Source organism: Anastrepha ludens, chromosome 3, assembly GCF_028408465.1.
Source record: "Anastrepha ludens isolate Willacy chromosome 3, idAnaLude1.1, whole genome shotgun sequence".
Classification (NCBI taxonomy): Eukaryota; Metazoa; Arthropoda; class Insecta; order Diptera; family Tephritidae; genus Anastrepha; species Anastrepha ludens.
Window position 1 is genome coordinate 125,392,001 of NC_071499.1, and position 20,856 is coordinate 125,412,856.

The window sequence follows — 20,856 nt, forward strand, 5'->3', positions numbered from 1 at the left end:
GCTACTGAGATCAGAAAAATTCACTGTGACCGCGTTCACACAGGGCAATTTTTAATATTTGAATTTGCAACTTGAGTAAGAGTGAGAGAAAGGCACCGAGCTGCTCATGCTCGGTCAATATGCGTTGTCTGTTTTCTCCTTTCAATTTTGCTGTTGGCTGTAGGCTACAAACTAAACGAAAGCAAGGATGATAGATAACAAGGTTTGGCCACCCACAGCAGAATTAAAAAAATTAGTCTACCGAACCTAAAGCTTGTTGTCTCAAACCAGCAACCCGGTACGTCACTCCCTTCCCCGTCGCCCTCTCTGCCAAAAGATACGAGTAGCCGAAGCGAAAGAGTTCGTGTGTGAAAACAATCTTAGCGTTTCATGAACTCGAGTTCGATTACTTAGAATTGACTAACGCTTCGCCAAGCAAATAAAGCAGGTACTCAGATGAACTCAGCGCGTTTGAGATCTCTGACTCAGAGCAAAAATAATTTGTTTACAAAGTTCATATACCTAAGTATTCATTGCGTGTGTGCCGATTGTCCACTGCCCGGTAAATACAGATACGAGTTTGGAAACTGAATGGCGTGTAGTCCCCTGAACTATCTGCGCCTTGCATCTACTGTAAGGGAGCCAAAGGATTTTCAAAATAGCACACGGAAAAATAGAGCTTCATTTATTCTGCGCTTTTCTGAGAAATAAATTCTGCAATTCTCCTTTAACAACAGTCAGGGCGATGCCGGTGTCTGGGTAGGAGTTCGCTGGAACCAATTCGGGGTCCTGGCAAGCTCTTCAGCAATTTCATTTCCCTCTATGTTCCTATATCCTGGAATCAAGATCAGAGAAATGTTACCTACACACCCAAGAGAATTGATCTTCTTCTTACAGGAATTGTCCAGTTCAGATCTGCACCATGGAGTCGTCATGTCTTGATCGCGAGTTGACTATAAGAAAAAATGTTAGTAACTCCCTCGCTCCCGCGTTAAACATTCTGGATCGCAAAGACTTCGGCCTGAAAACCACTAGCAGTATTCAGCAGCTTAAAGCCAATAAATAAATTTAGGCTGATTAGGAAAAAAACCCCTGCTTTGACTCTCGATTCTATCTTGAAACCGTCAGTGAAGACAGAATAACCAGCTTAGGTACAGATTTTCCTTGTTTCAATCCTGCGTACTTGGAAAGATTGATTTGCATAACCCTCAAACTCCAGCTTACGGATAGAGAGTTCGATTACGAGTACGAAGTTCAGAGAAATTCTTGAAGTGCTAAAATTTCCCTTGAAATATTGCCTCCACAGGCCAACCTCCTTTATTCTGATTGCACTTTGAGCTGCGATGGAAATAACGCGAAAGTCGATGGGCAGTAAATGCAAAACGACATTCAGGGATGCACTGGAACAAGTTCTACATGCTCCGGTGATGCCAATACAGGCGGTCCTTTGCCCTCTGCCCAGCTTAGTGATATTATAGCCCTAAGAGAGACTAAGACACAATCAAATTTTGTATAGCCACCAAGCGATGTTGACTTCCACTAATACCTGCTTTATCTTTCTCACTATAAAAATAAGATCTCTGACTGAATGCTGTTGTCTTTTCTCTTATTATTTTTACTAAATAAGTAAAATTCTTCCCATTTTGAAGATCATTCGCCTGCTTTAGGTAACTTGAACTTTTGAAGGTCAATTTTCATGTGTGCCAGTAATTCATAATATGAAAAACTTCTCTAATTCAAATAAATAAATAAACCTTGTACTTATTTGTTGTCACTTATCAAGCGAATAAAGCGCAGTACTTCTATTATCCATAAATTCTCTAAAACACGCGTTAGTTACACAGTTGGTGTCCCACTTTACAGTTTGGGGCACTCAAAAAAATGTCTCAGGTAACCTTCAAGTAAATAACTTAAAAGTGGCTGAGTGCGGCTAATGTTTTATCATAATTCCATGAGTGTTTCAGTGACTAGTAACTTTACGTTTTCTAATTTTTTTATTGTATACTAAATAATTCTAAACAGGAGATTTAAGGCTTCGAAATATGCGTGCTTTCTGCTATCTAATATTTCTTGCCGTTATAAGCGTGAAAGCTCTCGTTTCGGCGAATTACGATGAATCCACGGAGGAGAGTACCGAGCCGGCGACAATGACTTTGCCAACCACCCCGAAACCGTTGTGCAAAGAACGTCCATGTCCACGAATCTATCAGCCAGTTTGTTCATTAGTGGATGGAGTACAAATGACTGCGCCCTCGCTCTGCGTTCTCAAAAATAAGATCAGATGTGCACCAGTTTTGCGCAAAAAATTAGGAAGAAGTAAGTGAAAGTGACATTGTCACTTAAAGTTTGACAGGTGGAGTTGTGATATTATAAAATTGAAGTGAGTGTACGGCGATCTTGGTACGCTTGAGTCTTGAAGCCAAGTTTAGGAAATTTGTGAAGTTTTAATAATATCGAGACGCAAACTACACTCAATTTTGGCGGCAATTGGTCCATAAAATTATAAAGGGAGAGCTCACTGCATGTTCATTCTCATGCTGTAGATCTAATGAGGTATCCCTAGAAATGCTTTGATGGTGTTACCAATGAATCCGTCCATTATCTTGACCAAGTGTATCCAATTTAAACTTTTTTCTTTCATCTGTCTGCAGGAGTTCAAAATATTCGTTTCCTACACTACGGCCCCTGCTCACAGGAACGTGATCGAAGTAATGTTGTGCGAATGGGAAGAGATGAGCCCGATGAGGGTAGAGATATCAATCAAAATTCTTTGAACGATGCCGAAAGTAATGAGGAAAGTAACTCTCGTGAAATGAACGGTAGTGATGAAAGTGAGGAAAGCTACTTAAGGGATATAATGGATGATATAAGCGGAAGCGATGAAAATGAGGAACGCTACTCAAGGGACATGGGTGATGATGTAAGCGGAAGCGGTGAGAGAAAGGAACGCTACTCAGGGGATATAAGTGATGATATAAGCGGAAGCGATGAAAGTGATGAGCAGAGTCTCTCAGATGATAAGAGAGATGATGTTGGCAGAAGCGGTGAGAGCGAGGAACGCTACCCAGGGGATATAAGTGATGATTTAAGTGGAAGCGATGAAAGTGATGAGCAGAGTCTCCCAGATGATATGAGTGATGATATTAGCAGAAGCGGTGAGAGCGAGGAACACTACGCAGGGGATATAAGTGATGATATTAGCGGAAGCGATGAAAGTGATAACGAGGGCGACTCAGATGGAATGATTACCGGTATTAGCGGAAGCGATGAGAGCGATGAGAATAGCGTCTCAGATGATAAGAATAAATATTATTATAGAAGCGGTGAAACTGATGAAAGTGATGAGGAGAATGACTCAGATGAAATGATTACCGGTATTAGCGGAAGCGATGAGAATAGCGTCTCAGATGATAAGAATAAATATTATTATGGAAGCGGTGAAACTGATGAAAGTGATGAGGAGGGTGACTCAGATGAAATGATAGCTGATATGAAAGAAAGTGCTGAAAGCGATGATAGCAATGATGAGGAAAGTGGCGAAGATATTTGGGGTTATAGCAGCGAAGTTGGTAAACACGCACAAAGTAATTATCACGCAGCAAATATCGCAGACAAAAATTCCGAAAAAGCAGATGAAAGAGATTACAGCCATGAGGACACTGGTGGAGAAGTAGATTCTGAAAAGAAAATCATATAATTCAGCTGACAAGGAGGAGATAGGGAGCCCATTATTTTATTTGTTACATTTTGTGTTGTTTAGTTTTGTATAAAGTACCCATTGTTAAGTTTGATCTGCCAAGAAAGATATGAATATAAAAATTTTTAAATGCAGCCCGCATTAGTTTTATCTTCAAAAAATATTACCCATTTTCCTACCCACTTTATGCGGCATAAGTCGTGGCATACTCCTTTAAGGAATAGTCAATTTTAATTGTACTTAAAATATTCCATTTTACAACAATTCTTTGACACATGGAAAAACCATATGTAACCATTCAAATTAGCTCCCTACATCCCGTTACTCGAGTTGCATACACTTCTTGCTACTACGATGAATGGTAGTTCTTCGGTTGTTTGTGCACTTTGCGGTGCCTGGTCCAAGGCGCTAAACATTTGAAGCTGGTTTCACAGTGGTCACACTTGAATGGTTGATTGTCTTGATGCATAGCCTTTGCGTGTCGCCGGAAGTCCAAGGTGCTGGTAAACTTCGACGTACATTGTCTACAACGCAATCTATTTATTTTGCGACACTTGGGTCTGTGGCGCCGCAAGTTGTTGACATCACGAAAGATAGACGTACAGGTGGTACAGTGATGCTCGAAGAAGTGCTTTTTGAGATGCGTTGAAGATTTCCATATATCTTTGCCCTCCTTACACAGTGGACAGTCCGCATCTTTGTGATGTTGGAAGAACAGATGATGCACCAGCTCATCGGCGTTGTTGAATTTCTCTCTGCAGGTCGGACATTCGGTGGGTGGATGCATTTTTAGCATATGCGCAGCGTATGACTTGGCGATCTTAAATTTGCGCCTGCATGTGCTGCACTCATAGTCGGTGTTCCCAGTGTCATTACTGCGACTACGTTTGCGCTTAGGCGTCGTACGACCTTGATCGATGAAGGATAACCGTTTCCAGATGTGGCTGCGAAACTGGTTAGCATTCGGATTTTTGAGTCGATTATAGTAGCTGCGCATGCGACGAATTAGTAATTTAATCTTATTGATGCTTACAGAGGAAACTTTGCGCGATTGGCAATACTTTTTAAGGAGCACATCGTAAGAAGCTTCTTTAAGTTTACGTTTGTGATATGTACCCAAGTTGCGTCGCCAGAGACATTCCTGCTGACGGTAGAGATCGATGAATTCCTCGAGAAACTTATCGCTGTAGTCGCAGAGGTAGAGGTCGAAGACCTGTGGAAAGAGAAAAGTGGAAAGACTAGGGAATTAGGTTGAGGATTACTTTTGAGAAAAGATTGGAAAAATTCTTAGAATTAGGAGTCGATAGAACTTTTGAATATATTTCCCCACAAAATCGTGGGAAGGTGGCAGAGTTTCGAATGATACAATTTGGCTAAAAATAACGAAATGCAGAGAAGATTTAAACCCCAAACTTCAAAGACTGGGCTCTGTCAAATTTACGTTTTGATTATAGAGCTATGCGGGGAGTTCTGACAGCTACAATGGAATCGCTACTTTACTACCTGGCTGCAGAGAATGGGGTTCCAACCGTGGAATCTAATTTTAATATGTTGCTATGAATCCGCCGTGTGCTCTGCGTGGAAATGAGAAGAGATGACAGCAGAAGTTTAGCAGGGATGCCAGAGATTCTGGACTTATATTTAAAAGATGATATCGTTGCTATATGTGTGGAGAGTTATTTTATGGACTTCAGTTATGAGCTGGATTTTTCCAGACAACAAGCAGTTCTAATTGTTGCCTTTCAAGTGGATGTATTCGCCATAGCCGCGGTAGCTGGGGGCCAGCCATGCAGGTAAACTCAAAAATTGTCAGCGGGACTCTCTGATGCTTGTGAGCTACCCACGAGCGCTATGCCGAATTTATTTTCTTGAACGAGAACCTCCTTATAATTAAAGTTCCGTACTGATCTTTGTGCGACAAGTGCTGGGAAGATGCAACGATTAATGCTCACCTTTTGCGCGAAGCTGGCATTTGTGCTCAGTACAGTGATTCTACTACTAAAGTGACTGCGTTAAGACAGTCCCCAGTGTATTTGGAAAATCTAGTAAATTGGGTTTACATCTGTTGTAATGTTGCAGAAGATTTAGAAATTGAGAATTGAGTGTGCTTGTCTGCATTCTCTGTAAATTATAATCTCTGTGATTATATATATCAATCGAGGTCGACTTGGTTGTTTGCAAAGCAAGAGAGAAGCTTTTCGTTGAGGTGCAATGAGCAATCATTTAGATGCCTGCGATTTCAGGTTGCTTCCAGTATCCAAGTGACATAAATTGCTGCTTCCGGCTAATAAAACCACTTAACTTCCACTCACCCGAGAATCCACGCTTGTATCTTCTCCGCTGCTCTTACTTCGCCTCCGGTGGCATTGTTGACCCTGAAATTCAAAAGACGATAATACTCAGACATAGGAAATCACCGCACTTATTCTCTTCAAACTCACTACTTTCTTCTTTCCACGTGCGTGTTGTCCGGTAGGACACGTACTACGTCGCTTTTGGCGACTCCGTCTTACGCAAGAAGGCTCTAGGCCCGAATCTGATTGCTGCGTGCTAGCCGTTCCGTTATCGAATGTAAAGCGCGACGTGCGTTTATGTGTGCGTTTGCGACTCGAAGATAGTCTTTTCATTTTAGAATCGGTAGTCACAGTGTCGATAGTAATACAGCCACTACTTTGCTGTGTCCGTGTAGGCAGATGCGCGCTTACCATATGTGTCCAAAGGGTTTCGGTGTTGTGGAAGCCAAAGTTGCAGAAGGCACATCGTTTATCGGGGACGAGCTGTGCTTGATAAAATCACATTCACTACACAAAGAGTTTAGTGTTTTTATAAGTTCTATACAGACCTCCTCCACATCACTTTCATCGCATCCCTGTAAAAAGCTTAACCTATTCAAAATTGCTTTTGATTTAATGGTGGCCAGCTGATCCACTTCTAGCCGATCATTAGTGCCCTCATCTGCATGTGACCTGCGCGATGCGTTATCGCCTTCGCCTAGTCTTTGCTTACACACATAGCTTCGAATCATCTGCCGCACAATGCTGCGGGCGTCGCGAAATGTGACAAAAGGTGTATGCTTGCGCAATTTCAATAACACCAATTGGTAGGCATGCAATCGTTCGCTACGCGGCACAGACTCGCGCGTTGGACGGTGCCAAATACAGAAGCATTTGTTCAACAGATCTGTGATGTCTAGCAAACATTGATGCTTCAGTGTGCGCAAATCGAACTCATTGGTATTGAAGGTAGAGGCATTGTTGGACAGTGAGGAGCCGGTTAAGGCGTTGCTTATGCTGATACCCTTACTGGGCGTACTTAGTTGAGAAATCTGTAAAAGAGAGCGGGAAAGAGGGAGGGTTTAAAGGGATTTGTTGTTTTAGGTGCAAAACTTACACTGTCGCCTGTCGTGGTGAGCAGGTCGTCCGGTATGATTGAGAGAGCGCTCTGTAGAAGAATAAGAATATTGTGAGCAACTTAATGAATGCTTAGTTACTCTGTTACCCACACGGCCCACTGTGGGTCCATGCTGTGCGTAGCTGTCAAGCAAAAAGTCATCGAACTGGTCGAGTTGTGGCGCCAATATACGTTTGTTGCCAACAAGATTGTATGCACCTGGCTCTATCGAATTGATGCCTACTTGCTTGGGAGTAGCTTCTAATTCCATACTTATGCCTGTATACAAATTTAAATTTTTCCGAGCTTGAGCTAGTTGAGATTTGCAATTATTAAAGCACTTTTTTGTTGATTCGTAAATATGGTTGGGTTGCTGGTGAAATTTGAATTTAAACAGACGTTTAATTTTGAGATTTCACTTGTCTGTGGCAGAAATTAAACATTAAAACTGGCGTATATATGAACTGAATTTTTTTGTGGAAAAAATTGTTCGAAATTTTTTGCTCGAAATTGAATTTATAAAATAAATTTTAGTTTTCAAATGGCTTTTTTGATGAAGAATGTTGATTGATGGGGCCATGATAGCTCGACAATTTTTGTTTACCGAGAAAGTAGTGCGGATGTGCCATTGAGATTGAAATAATAGAAGTGAAGGCTTGGAAGGGCGGTGTGAAGTACGTTGAAGCGGGAGTGGAAAACTCTAAGTTCAATTTGTAAGAGCGGTGTGAAGTACGTGGAAGCGGGAGTGTAAAAGAGCTTAACTAAAAAAGTCCTAATGGATGCGCGGTTGAAAAAATTTGTAAAGGCCTACGATTAGTGAAAGAATAAAGCCAAGTGATATTAATTGTCTTCTATATTAATAACAGTTTGTTATGTAAGTACGCTATAATTTTATTATGTAAGGTAAATAAAAAAAGGTATGCTCTAAGGATGAATATTAAAATGAGCTTAAATCAAAACAGTTTTCTCAATAGCTTAAGAAAATAAAATATTGAGTTGGGGAATAAAGAAATTAATAATAATAAGTTAATAAAAACCGAATGCGGAACCAAATGAAATTCAAACGGAACGCAGAGAAAATATGACTGAACACGAGGAAGTGCACGAGCTCATAATAAAGTACATTGTATAATAAAGTAATAACATCCTAATGCGGAACGAAATGGAATTCGAACGGCACACAGAAAATATGAACACGATGAAGTGCACTGGCGAAACATGGAATAAAACAGAAATAACAAATAAAATGCATGAGGAACGAAATGGAAATGGAACGAGAGGGAAAAAGTAAAAAAAAACTGAAAAATAATGGGAAACTCTTAAAGCCCCAGTATATAAAAATATACTGATATTCAACTGCGCCGAAAGTGCTTTGGTAAGAGGACGCTCATAAGTTTATTTGGGTTACATGAAGCGGGCGGAAGCGATGAAAATGAGGAACGCTACTCAAGGGACATGGGTGATGATGTAAGTAGAAGCGGTGAGAGGGAAGAACGCTAATCAGGGGATATAAGTGATGATATCCGCTTATATCAAGCGATGAAAGTGATGAGCAGAGTCTACCAGATGACGTATGGTCGTGCCAGTCTATTATTGCGATAAACTCAGTATACCTCGGGGAGGACTGATTACATCGCCCCGACGATAACATTCAATAGGGATTTTATCACTTTCTTTGCATCTCAGGAGGAATGGAGTAAGGGACTATCACTAAACAACTGTGCTACTACAGTCCATACAGATGGCTCCAAAATAGATTGTGGTGTTGGAGCAGGTATACGTTCTCATTGACTTAAAATTGGAAAATCTGTCCGTCTTCCTAATGCCTGCGCTGTTTTTCAGGCGGAGGTGCTGGCAATTGGGGAAGCTTTTGGGCTGCTAATTTCAGACTTATTTTTTAAGGGCAATATCGCTATTCTTTCGGATAGCAAAGCTGCAATGCAGGCACTTAATTTGGCTACAACAACCTTTAAGCTGGTGGAACAAAACAGGAATAGCCTCACCGCCTTGAGTAAAAACTATAACAGGTGACACCGGAACTCCCTTGAGCATGCACTTTTTTCTATACCAAATCTTATGTATTGGAGAAAGCTTTCCTCTTTTGAGTGGACACATCTCTTGGGCGGACAAAAGCTGACTGAAGGTTAGTGTCCGCTCAAGAGAGGTTTCGCTGCACATTTGTTTACAAATATGTAATATTTGTTACATATCCGTAAGATATAATACATATTACTTACTATGCTCTTCACAGTCTTCCACTTCTTTGCGCCTACCACACAGTTTATACTTCCTGTTACAAAAACAACAGCTTATTCTTTCAAATATTTTCATATTCAGCGCACTTTATTTTTTAGTGCCTAAGCATTTTTTGCAGCTTTATTACAATTGTTTGTTTGTATAAGTGTAAACATGTATGTATGTATATGTGTGGGATAGTGTGAATATGTATGCGTTTTTAGGGGGTTTTCAAGGACTAGTTTGTTACGGCTTAGTTACATTTTTTATTTGATACCATTTACATTGATTTTGTATAACATCATAAGTGGGGCACATGAATTGGAGTCTGTTTTTTGTTTTTGTTTTTTACCTCAGGTCATAATTCTGCTTCATAATTTGTAGCTAATTTTTGTTTCATGGACTTTTCCATATATATAATTTTTCTTTACTTAAAACAATCGAGTGGCATGAGATACATATTTTTACTGAATTAGGAAAAAACATTTAGTAGCTTCTTGTTTGGCTTTAGAGTCTGAGTAGTTAAAACGAAATTAGTTTATTTGCTTTTTAATTTTTTTTTAGCTCCAATAAAGCCTGATTCTTATGACAGTTATGAAAAAATGAGTATCTGAGTAGATACTGAGTTTTTGTTTTTTGTTTTCTTCTGATTGGCTTAAACAATTTAAAATTTTGTTTATTGTTCATTTGGGGATTGTTTATTTGTTTGTTTTGCTTCAGGTCGGTTTTAGAGTAATTAAATATTTATTTATTTTTATTTATTTATTAATTCTTATAACTCCTTTCACTTTATTTAGCTTCGTTTTGATACTTATTTTGAATTATATTATTTATTTATATGTACTTCTCGTTTTATACATTGGTGGGTTACATTTATTTCGAATGCATATGTTTCTTTCCGCTATCTGTTATTTCTCTTCATATGTGAATGTGTGTGTATGCGTATGTGTGTATGGATGTTTTTTTTTCGTAAATTTATGTACTCGTGGGTATGTAGGTATATATGTATTCATAATATTCATTGATATACACATTTTATAGACAATCTATTTATTTATTTAGGTATATTTTTATGAATTAGCATTTAACAGCACAAACATTTTGATGAGCTATTCTCCAGTTGAGTTGTGGCCACTGTTAATCAAATAAATTGATTTTTCAACATAACGTTTTGTACAGAAAACTGAATTAGTAGCGACGGTGGGTAGTAGAAATAGAAAAGCTTGTTTTCAGGAAATTCAAAGGAAAAATTAGAAGTTAGAAGAAATGGAACAAAATTTGAAAAAAATTGGTTGGAAAACATTAAATGAAATCAACGGCAAGTATGCACTTAAAATATCTATGAACTAAAAAAAACTGAAAGAATATTTTGAAAATGATATCTGATATAATAAAATTTGAGCTCAGAATTGCTGCGAAGTGAAATGATACTGGTATGAAAAAGGTGGAACAAAGTGAAATTGAAACCAAATTTAAAAAATCTTTTTTGATATAAGAAATATGCACTTAAAACTCGTAAGAAGTGTAATAATATTGACATGAAAAAAGTGTAACAAGGTGGAATTGAAGCTAAATTTAAAAAATTATGTTTAATATGAGAAATATGCAACTAAAACTCGTATGAAGTGGAATAATATTGACATGGAAAAAGTGGAACAAGGAGGAACCGAAACAAATTAAAATCAAGTCTAATATAAGAGATATGCACTTAAAATTCGTATGAAGGGCAATAATATTGGCAAAAACTAAGTGGAACGAGGTGGAATCGAAACGAATTAAAAAAAATCATATCTGACATAAGAAATATGTACTTAGAACTCGTATGAAGTGCAGTAATGTTGGCATGAAAAAATTGGAACAGGGAGGAATCGAAAAAAATTAAAAAACATGTTTAGCTGAACAATTGAACAATTTAAATGGCCAAATTTTGGAAAAAAACGAGTTCAAATTGAAAGTAAATATAATGAAACTGGCATTAGGAAATACATACATATGTACGTAAATAAAATTGAAACGATTGTTAAGAAAACCGGACCCGATAGCCTAGAAAATCGACCCGATAGCCCAAAGCAATTATGAATTAAAGACACCACAAAACGCATGATATAAGAAATATGCACTTCATTTACTATAAAATAAAATGAAAATCATAAGGTATTAGGAACGATGCGCAGCGGAACGTAGCGGAATCGAAATAAATTTGGAAAAATACATTCAGCAGCGGCCATGAGTTCTCAGTAAAATACTTAAACAAATTAATATCTTAACGTTAAAAGAAACGTAATGGAATTGGAACTATGTGAAATAAAAAGACTTACAGAACTTATTAAAATCAAAATGCAATCAGAGGGAGAAGAAAGCGGAAAAATTATTATGAATTCAAGAACTATGAAAGGAAGCGAATTGATATATTGTGTAATGCAATATACGATGGCTATCTTAAGGTTTCTATGCCAGCAAAGATAACAATGGTGGGTTATTTTATTGCTTTGGTGGTAACTGATAAACGTAGAGACTGCCTGTAGCAAATGTGCACCGATACCATTGCGAGAGGCCAAAGTGGTTGAGCAACGCTAATCTGGAGCTGGTGGAGCAAAAAATTTAGCTGGTCCTTATCAGTAAGTGTAGGCGGAGGGAGAGATTCACTATTTCGAATGGAGGGCATGATATCAAATCCCAAGCATTGTTAAAGTATTTCGGAGTACATAACGAGGAGAAGCTGACATTCAAGGAGCATCTAAAAATATCCAGTTCCTAGGAAATGAGAGTAAATAACGCACTCATTCGCATGCCACCAAATGTTGGAGAATCTCAACGAAAAACCCTTTCAACAGTTATTGGCTCTATTCTCCTATACGCCGCACCAGTATGGTCAGGATGGCAAATGCTGAACTCGAAAGAGAAGTGGGAAGCAGTAAAAAAGTTCGCAGCAAGGATTGAAATGAAACTTCGTAACTTCGAATGGGAGCGCATAGCGGAAGAAAGGTGAATGCGATCGAGCTAGAACATCCAACAGATGCGCGTCATACAAAGAAGCCATGCTGAAGCAGATCTCCTGTGGGGGTGGCTGTATTTACGAACAGACGACAAGACACGAATGCCTGAGTTGAGCCTTAAGAGGAGCCCAAACAGACAGCAAGCCCATATCGAGTAATAAAAATGCAACTTTCCGATGCTCCATTGGCCACAAAGTGGTTATTGATAGCGTATAACCCGCGCATAGGAGAGGAAACTGGACTCAAGTACCTGGTGTGTCTAAAAAGCAAAAAAAAAAACGCGGCTTCATATTGATGAAATGCTTTTAGCAGTTCCAGGGTGGGTCAGCTGAGAGGCAGGATGCCCCCACATACCACTGGTGTGGCGGCACCTTTGATGATGTTTCTGACATTTTCGGTTTTAACCTGATTTGAAAAAATTAAATGAGCGCGGGTGAGTGCTTTAGAAAGCTTAGCGTGAGTTGGCGTGATATACCAAAAATCACTACCACGTCGTCGCCACTAATTTTTTGTAAAAAATAAATTTTTATATTTACTATTCTGGACTTTTGACGCTTGAATATATTTGTATACATATGTACATACTTATAGTCTTATACATTTACATACATACATATATGCATATTTGTATTAAATTTGTGTTTGCTATTTACTTTACAAGTAAGTATTTCTTATGTTTATCTTACACGGCTGTAGTAAATCTCGAGCGTTTTGCTTTTTGCCTAAATACTAAAATGGTATCAAAATTTATTTTGAATTTTGTTTTCCTTTTCTTTTAACTGAATTTCGAATTTCTTCTTTTTGTATTTTTATTTTTGTATTTATATTAGTATTCGCATTACCTCATTATTTTTTGTTATAAGTGTTTTTACTTTCTGCAGATTATTATTTTTTTTCGGGAGCATACATAAAATATTTCTTTTGCCGGTTTAACGAATTTGGTTTTGAAGTTACATTAATTTCAAGTAAATATTTTTTACTTTAATTTCTATTGCCTAGCTGTATAGGAAATGTGTGTATGTAAAATCATAAAATTATTGTAGCCAATAACTGTTTATTTTTATAATTTTATATTTACTTTAATACACTTCTAATTCATTTCCCGCTGGAAACGCACGCCTTCCTTTAGCTGTTGCCTCAGTTTGTATTCTCCTTTTATTTGTTTGTATATATAAATATTTAGCTATTTGTTGTATTTGCCACACTGTTAAATATACAATTAAATTTATATACATATAAATTATTTTATTCACATTATCTTGTCTATAAAGGTACGCCTTGCCAATGTACATATAGTACATACGTATACTAATTTCTTAGACTTTCATATACAATTTTTATTTAAATTTTTTTTTTTAATTTTAGTTTTATTTTCATAATTTCTATTTGTAGTTGCAAAAAGTTCTGCTTTGAAAAAATCAGCTTACTTAATTTCTTATTACTGCTTTGTTTGCAATAAATACACACCTACACTTGTAAATCGAGGCTATGTACATACATACACACATAATATACATTGAACATATGTACATATACATACATATTTAGTATAAGTATATAAGGTATAATGAACTTTATCTGCAAGATAGCTGTGCTTGCGTGAATAACGGTTTATATATATATATACACACACATACATATAAATATATATGCATACATATAGCTAAACATGTGTGAGTGTTTCACAATCTGCCATACGCATTAACATTTCACATATAAATTTTCCTATGTAAATACTATATTTACTTTTCACAATTACTTACACAAAAATGCGCGTTTTTGTTTTTAATATTAAACGATTAGAACTTTTTTGCAATTTACAATACAACTTTTATTAATTTTCTGTATCTCTTTATATATAATATAATAATAAAATTTTTCAATATTTTTTTCTTAATTTTCAACCACGTTTTTTGGCCTTGAAAATAATTGCGAAATAAATTTATACATTTTTTGCAAAATTCTTTGCATAGTTCATTTTTTTTAAGCAATATACCGTTAATTAAAAAAAAATATTTCCATTAGTCTTTGTTTTTCAGTAAGCGTTTTAGGTTCATTTTTGTTCTCATTTCAGCAGATCATTTCACTTCAAGCAAGCGTGTTTTCTCAGCGTTAACCAAACACAGGTTTTTTCAATATCATTCTTAGTGGCGCTAAGGCCGCAAATTTGCAAATATTTTCTTACACATACATGTATATACTTATATTTTATGGTTTCTTGGGGGTGAATGTGACAGTTGAAGGCATGTTAGTTTCAATTTCGATACACACATACATACTTATATGTTGAGTATTAAAGCATACTTCCAGGTGGTTAAACAAATACTGTTCGGTAATTAGTCACCTATAGCGTACCTATGTACATGCCACACATTTAGGTGGGTAGAAATATGAGCGTGGTTAGCTTGTTGGGTGCGACATGTGGTAAAAGAGCAGGTTTATTGCTTGAGAAGGCGAGCGAGGGCGTTAGTGAGCAGGTCAAATAGGCAGATCAAATGGTAGTTCAAATAGTAATCAATGGAATAAGTGTAATGCTTACGAAAGTATGGTGGCATGGTAAGCATTTTGAGGGTGGAACTGTGTTAACAACTATTAAGTGAAACGAAAAGGAAATGGAACAGAACGAAATGGAATTTAAGAGGAACATGAAAAAATAAGCCAAAAAACCACTGTCGCTTTTATAAAAAATGTAACATGGTACGAAATGGAATTGGCACTAAATATCTGTAGTGTGACACATTGCGAGAAAAAATATTACTGCAATGTGGAAATTCAATAGGGAGTGAAATGGAATATCGAACGACATGGAACTAGAACGGAAAGTGAATGATAAAAAGTAAGCTAACAAACCACGGCCACTTTGAAAAATATTTGAAAATTATAACACGGAACGAAATGGCATAGGCACTAAATATCTGTAAAAATGTGAAAGAAACATGCTGAACAAGGTAAACATTGTTAGAGTGGGACTGTGTTAACAAATGTTAAGTGAGACGAAATGAAAATGAAACGCAGCAAAGTGAAATTTAAGTGGAACATAAAAAGCAAGCTACAATACCAGCATTGGATATATGTTTAAAAATTATTACATGGAACGAAATGGCATTGGGACTAAATATCTTTAAAAATGTGATGCATTGCTAATTAAGCGATCAATTGCGAGTAATAATACACGAGTAAATATCTCTGTTATTGCAGTAAAAATGGGGAAATGCAATATGGAATGAGATGGAACTGGAACGGAAAGTGAATAGTAAAAAATAAGCTACCCGACCACGGTTGCCTTAACGCATATTTAAAAATTATGGCATGGAACGAAATGGAGTTGGCACTAAATATCTGTAAAAGTGTGGTGCATTCCTAATTACGCAATTAGTTGCGAGGAAAAATATAAACATCTCTGTTAGTGCAGTAAACATGGAAGAATTCTGTATGGAATGAAATGGAAAGGGAACCGAGGCATAATTTAAGCGGGATATTAAAAAGTTAGCTACCAGTGTTTTGAAGAACATGTAAAATGTTTTCATGGGACGAATTAGCGTTTTAATATAGGCAAAATATATTGCCAGACGAAACGGAACTGGAACGCAACCAAGTGGAATTTCAGGGCCACTTAAAATATATTTAAAGTAAAAGATTTTTGAGAGCCGCACTGTGTACATGAGGCGAATTGTACTGAGAAAAGTGCTAAGTAATGGGAGCAGTGCAGTGAAACGAGGAATGAAACAAAATGCAAGTCTAGTGGAATATTAGAAATGATATAAGTAGAAAAAAGTGACGGTAAGTGCCAATATATGCATAAATATATCAGCTGTGCGATTAGTACAAATCACCAATGAAATGCAGCTTGAAACAAAATGGTCTTCACACAGATTTAGTAGCAATGTGCGTTAAAAACTAAAAAAATAACTGTAATGGGATGAAACCAGAGATTGTGTTGTACTTTTAAAATTCACAGCATATGATGATATAGGCCAAAGTAGAATTTAATAGCACTTTCAACTCAACTCGAGAACAGCAATGAATTCCGTAGAGGGCCCTTCAGCAGGGCCAAATAAAAACGAAACATATTGAAGGCGGCTATATAAGCTTTGAAAGGCACAGCAGGCGCATTGTTTTCAAACTATTTTTTTTAGTGTGAACAGAACCCAAATTGTGGCAGTGGAACGCTTTGGAAATCATAAATTTTTATTTGTCTATATTTCAAAATTGTGCGTGTTTCAATATCACGTCAGAGTTTGCCAAGAAGTACGTAATGGTTACATAAATAAAAAGATATGCTTTTATTGATTCGCTCAAATGAACTAAAAATAAACGAAACATTTGAGGAAATTTCTAAAATATTTTTGTTTTATGTTCGAATTTCGCACAGCTAATTTTTAAGGAATCTGCGATTTTATTTATATATATTTGCATCTGCCCACTAAGCCGCAAGCCACATCTCCACTATCAACATTCCACACTCTTCCTAAACGCTTGTATCTATGTCTTAGTGTCTATGGCCGCTTGTGCTGCCACCACCGTCGCTACTGCCCGAAGCGCCATCAGCGGCCCAACGTTTGCGTCGCACTTTCTGCATTTGTGCGGCGACACGACTTGTGCTCGGCGCCACCTCAAAGCTGGCGTACATTTCCACTTCGTTATCCAGGGCCTCGGAAGATTCCGTGGAGGCACAACGCACAGATATCGCTATGGCACGTGCACCCTGTTCCACTTCCACTCCCACCTCGACGTCGCCATCCTCTTTGTCACGGTCATCACTTTTCCGTCTTCTGGCACCGCCAGAACCACCATCATGATCGAAATCGAAACTAACATTCTTACTATCTCATCCACCCCGATGCACTTGTACCGTCGCCTCTGCTGATTCTTGGCTGCGCAACTGCTGTCGGTACTCGTCCAGCTCCTGCATTCGGTACGTGCCCAGGTTCACTTGCATCATGAGCGTCTCCATAATACGTTCATTCTTTAGTGCCTTCGAAGGCAATACCACCGTCAGCAGCTCACTGGGCGATATGCGACATAGATTCAAATCACGTGTTAATCGTTCCATAATACATTCAAATTCAAATTGTGTATCCTTATTTGGATGATTCTTTGATTTCGAGACCTTGTGTTTTGCCCACATAAGCATCGCCTCGAATTTGCGTATCTCGGGCATTTGCAATTCGCGATTCATAATCATCTGCACTATCGACTCGGAGAGGGTAAGGTAATCAGGACTTTTGAAAAGCACATGCACTTTGTTCTCGATAAAGGAGAGTATCATGTTAACTAGCTCGGAGGCGGACGTGTAGCGCCAGTAGTAGTTCTCCAGCGAAATCAGCATCGGGCAGACAACCTCGATACGCAGAAACTGTTTGCAATGATGGAAGCAAGCCTGCAACAGCTCGGGTAGATCGTAGTGCTCCGCAGCACACAGCAGACCTGCAAGAAAAATTTTGAGAAATAAGTAATTTAGGCATAGTAGTTCCATCTCAATAACTCACCTGGTATGGACACGCACGTTAGCGGACAAGTGCCGGTATGTAGATAATCCAACAGCACGCGGAAGGTGTCAGGATCGAATTCGATAATATTGAATTCGGTCTGCGCCATTTTCGCGCGATCCACTTTTTGAGCGTCAGCGCACACGGAAAGTCGCGGCACAGCCAACTGATTGTTGGCGGACTTATCCTTGTCCTTGTCTTTGCTGTCTCGATCTGCAGGATGTAAAAGGAAAGAGGCGAAAAACCAAACAAAAAAGCGCAAGGAACGAAAGACGAAATAAAATTGAAAAAGTGAAGCAATAGCAATCGATTAACAGCAAAAAGAAGTACAAATTAATGAACAAATATGGCGAGAATGTGGATCGCGTGAGGAATGGAGTGGTTGTTAGAAATGAGAAATTATTGAGAGGGAGATAAAAGAAATGGAATGCAAATATATGCATTGAGACGAGTTTTTGTTAGTTTTTGTACGAGTTTTTATTTGTTATTTTAGAAAGGTAAAGATCACAAATTGACGCACAAATTACAACATGAAAAGTGAGGTGAATATGTAATAACGACGAAAAAAATGGTGGGAGTAAATATTGACAGCAAATAAAGTGAAATGAGCGTCACAAAGAGGTGAGTGCAAAAAAAGTGGTTTGGTGTATAAGCAGGATGATTTATGTAATTAGCGCAGATTTTGGTAAGGCAATTAATGATAGTTAGCTCGAAATTTGGATTTTGTTTTAAGCAGTTCATGAGTTTTAAAGTTTTGTGTTTGTAGTTCAGTTAAGGTGCATTTAATTTGTTACAATATATTGATTCACATTTGGATAAATAAATGATAATTGCACTCGACGAAGTGTGGGGAGTTTTATGATTTGAGCAATACAAGTTGTGCGTTATTTTTTATTAATGAAATTTATATTTGTACGCATTGCACAGTTATTTTTTCTCAGGGTGGAGTGTGGTGAGTATTTTTGTTTGAAAATCAGAAAGAAACTCAAGGGTGGGTTTGTAAAGGTTGAGCATATTGGGTGAATATTCCATAAATAGTGATGTTTGGAAAAGTGTGGTTGATATGTATTTGTAGATTTCACCACGAATGTTTATTTTGAAGTCAAGTTTGTATCATACGCCAGTTTTCATGTAAAAAAAAAATGTACCAAAGTATGGTGAATGTAGTGGTGAATTTATTTCGGCAGAAAATCAAGCCGCGTGATGCGAGGACATTTTATTTTTATTTTTTTGGTTATTCAATTTGATTGTTTTTATTTCAAGTTGTCGTGGTGGTGAATACGGGCATATCAAATTAACCAATTACGAGTTCAGAAAAGAATGTTGCTCAGCATAGTTATTGTGATTTTACATACAAACATCAAATATTGTAATGAAAATTGATTTCCAAGGTGTGGTGAAATATAAAATATATACAAATAATATTCAAACATATATTTTAGCAAATGTGAAATTAAGCATATATTTCATATATATAATTTTGATAAAATCGCATTCGTGGTGATGAAAGAATCGGATAATATATATATATTTGTGGTGAATAAAGCAATACAATGGAAAAAATTAAGGAGCATTCATGTAAAAGAAAAACAAATATTTTTTAAATAAAATAAAACAACGAAATTTGTTAAGAAATAGCATCACATCGCATCATATTGGACACATTGTGACGCATTAGTGGTGAGTTTAGATATCGATTAAACAAGCATTAGATCATATATTTTTATATATAAAAAGTTCACAAAACATGAGTTCCATGGTATTGGAGGCACCATCACAAATAACCAACGAACGTTCAAGGTGTATATTTTACACGGCAGACAGGGAAGACACGTTACATATGTATTTTGGTTCAACACACGTACAGAGCGAAAGAGCAAGGAATAAAAAGAAAGAAAAAACACACATCGATATATTTGTTTTGATGTGGATTGAAACTCTTACTGGAACAATCCGTTGAAGAAATCCATTTCTTTTTATCCTCCGGATTCAGTTGATTCGTATTCTTATTCCGTATCGAACGACCCCAGCCGGCGGTTATGGTGCCCAAACGGCTGAAGGCGCGCTTCACCATTGGCGATGATGGCACACTCTTCGGCCTTATCGAATCGGAGTCGGGCACTGTGAGATAGTTGTTGCTTTTCGGCTTTTGGTTCTGTGGTGAAACCAATGATGGTGCTGGACGTGCAAAAATTTCGGCGACAGGAATTTGCGGTGAACCGAAGCCAGTCTGTATGCCATAGAGCATTTCCTGCAATCGAAAATGAAGCGGGGCAAACTTATTTGAGAGTACACAGACTAAAGACTAACAAGAGAAACAGAGTGCTACAGGAGATTCTAGTGAACACCTTAAATTTTCTCTTTAGCTTCCAGCAAATGTCTTTACTCACCTGAAAGACGCGACTGCGCACACCCAATATCGCGCGCACGCCTATGAATCGCGCTTTCTGCTTCGATTGCCCCACCAGGAAGACCACATCGAATAGATGCGCATTTTGCAGGCACGACGGTTCTTCGTTTAGGAACACACGCGTGAAATCTTTCGCCAACTGATCGTAGTCCTCGAATTGATCGCGCACCGAGTCGAGCAGCGGCGATGAGGGGCGCATGTGACCTGTGTAGGGGAAGAGCAATAAAATGAGAGGAAAATTAATAGGTAATTTATCACAACAGGCTGCTATCGATGGAAATGAGAATGAGGATAAAATGGAGGAGGTTTCTAAAGGAATGAGGCAACGCAATTAGTGAGTTTTTTGGAAAAAGGATTCAAAATCTGGTTTTTATTTTGGGCGGAAAAGTAGATGAAATATTTTTGTGGAAAAATCAACAAAACTTTCAGCATGGAGTTTCAGCAAGCTTACATACAAAAGTTTCAATTTAATATACGAAAGCTAAGGGCGGAGAATGGAAACATTTAAAGCAGGGATTATAGGGATTTAAAAAACGAATATTTTAAATTAAAATAAAATATATTTCTCGACAAACCAAGCTGATTTTTATGGCACCCATTAAAAAGTTAGTTGATATAAAAAACTTCAAGCAACGCATGCAGGCTGTTGAAAAAGGGTGA

General features: G+C 37.6%; 4 protein-coding genes across 9 annotated transcripts in view; 1 reads left to right on the forward strand and 3 right to left on the reverse strand.

The window, feature by feature from the left end:
- Window positions 1–2,021: 2,021 nt before the first annotated feature.
- Window positions 2,022–3,686, forward strand: LOC128857721 (protein starmaker-like). Its single transcript, XM_054093463.1, has 2 exons — window positions 2,022–2,295; window positions 2,631–3,686. Exons 1-2 carry the CDS (start codon window positions 2,022–2,024, stop codon window positions 3,674–3,676), a joined length of 1,320 nt encoding a protein of 439 aa, XP_053949438.1. The 3' UTR covers window positions 3,677–3,686.
- Window positions 3,677–7,631, reverse strand: LOC128859050 (zinc finger protein 341-like). 2 transcript variants are annotated; one of them, XR_008454099.1, is made up of 7 exons: window positions 7,179–7,631; window positions 7,067–7,117; window positions 6,519–7,001; window positions 6,118–6,453; window positions 5,989–6,051; window positions 3,844–4,889; window positions 3,677–3,771 (listed from the first exon to the last, which is right to left on the reverse strand). XR_008454099.1 is itself a non-coding variant. In XM_054095730.1 (6 exons), the coding sequence occupies exons 1-6, from the start codon at window positions 7,335–7,337 to the stop codon at window positions 4,026–4,028; spliced, it is 1,956 nt and encodes a 651-aa protein (XP_053951705.1). In that variant the 5' UTR covers window positions 7,338–7,631; the 3' UTR covers window positions 3,677–4,025. The 2 variants fall into 2 exon arrangements, 1 of the variants encoding a protein (XP_053951705.1); XM_054095730.1 differs by having other exon boundaries at window positions 3,677–4,889.
- A 9,155-nt stretch (window positions 7,632–16,786) lies between these two features.
- On the reverse strand, window positions 16,787–17,119 carry LOC128857722 (uncharacterized; the record flags this gene model as incomplete). The annotated part of the gene is made up of 1 exon (XM_054093465.1): window positions 16,787–17,119. A coding segment is annotated over one exon (333 nt), but the record flags the coding sequence as incomplete, so codon positions are not given.
- The window catches only part of LOC128859051 (uncharacterized), a 196,427-nt gene continuing 192,681 nt past the window's right edge, over window positions 17,111–20,856 (reverse strand). For 4 of the 5 annotated variants that reach the window (XM_054095734.1, XM_054095735.1, XM_054095732.1 and 1 more), the window contains exons 16-19: window positions 20,177–20,400; window positions 19,731–20,037; window positions 17,787–17,999; window positions 17,111–17,724 (exon numbers count right to left, since the gene is read on the reverse strand). In XM_054095734.1, coding sequence (XP_053951709.1) covers window positions 17,126–17,724; window positions 17,787–17,999; window positions 19,731–20,037; window positions 20,177–20,400 — 1,343 coding nt within the window. In that variant the 3' untranslated portion in view covers window positions 17,111–17,125. The remainder of the gene's footprint in view (window positions 17,725–17,786; window positions 18,000–19,730; window positions 20,038–20,176; window positions 20,401–20,856) is intronic. The other variant, XM_054095733.1, reaches the window with a different exon arrangement.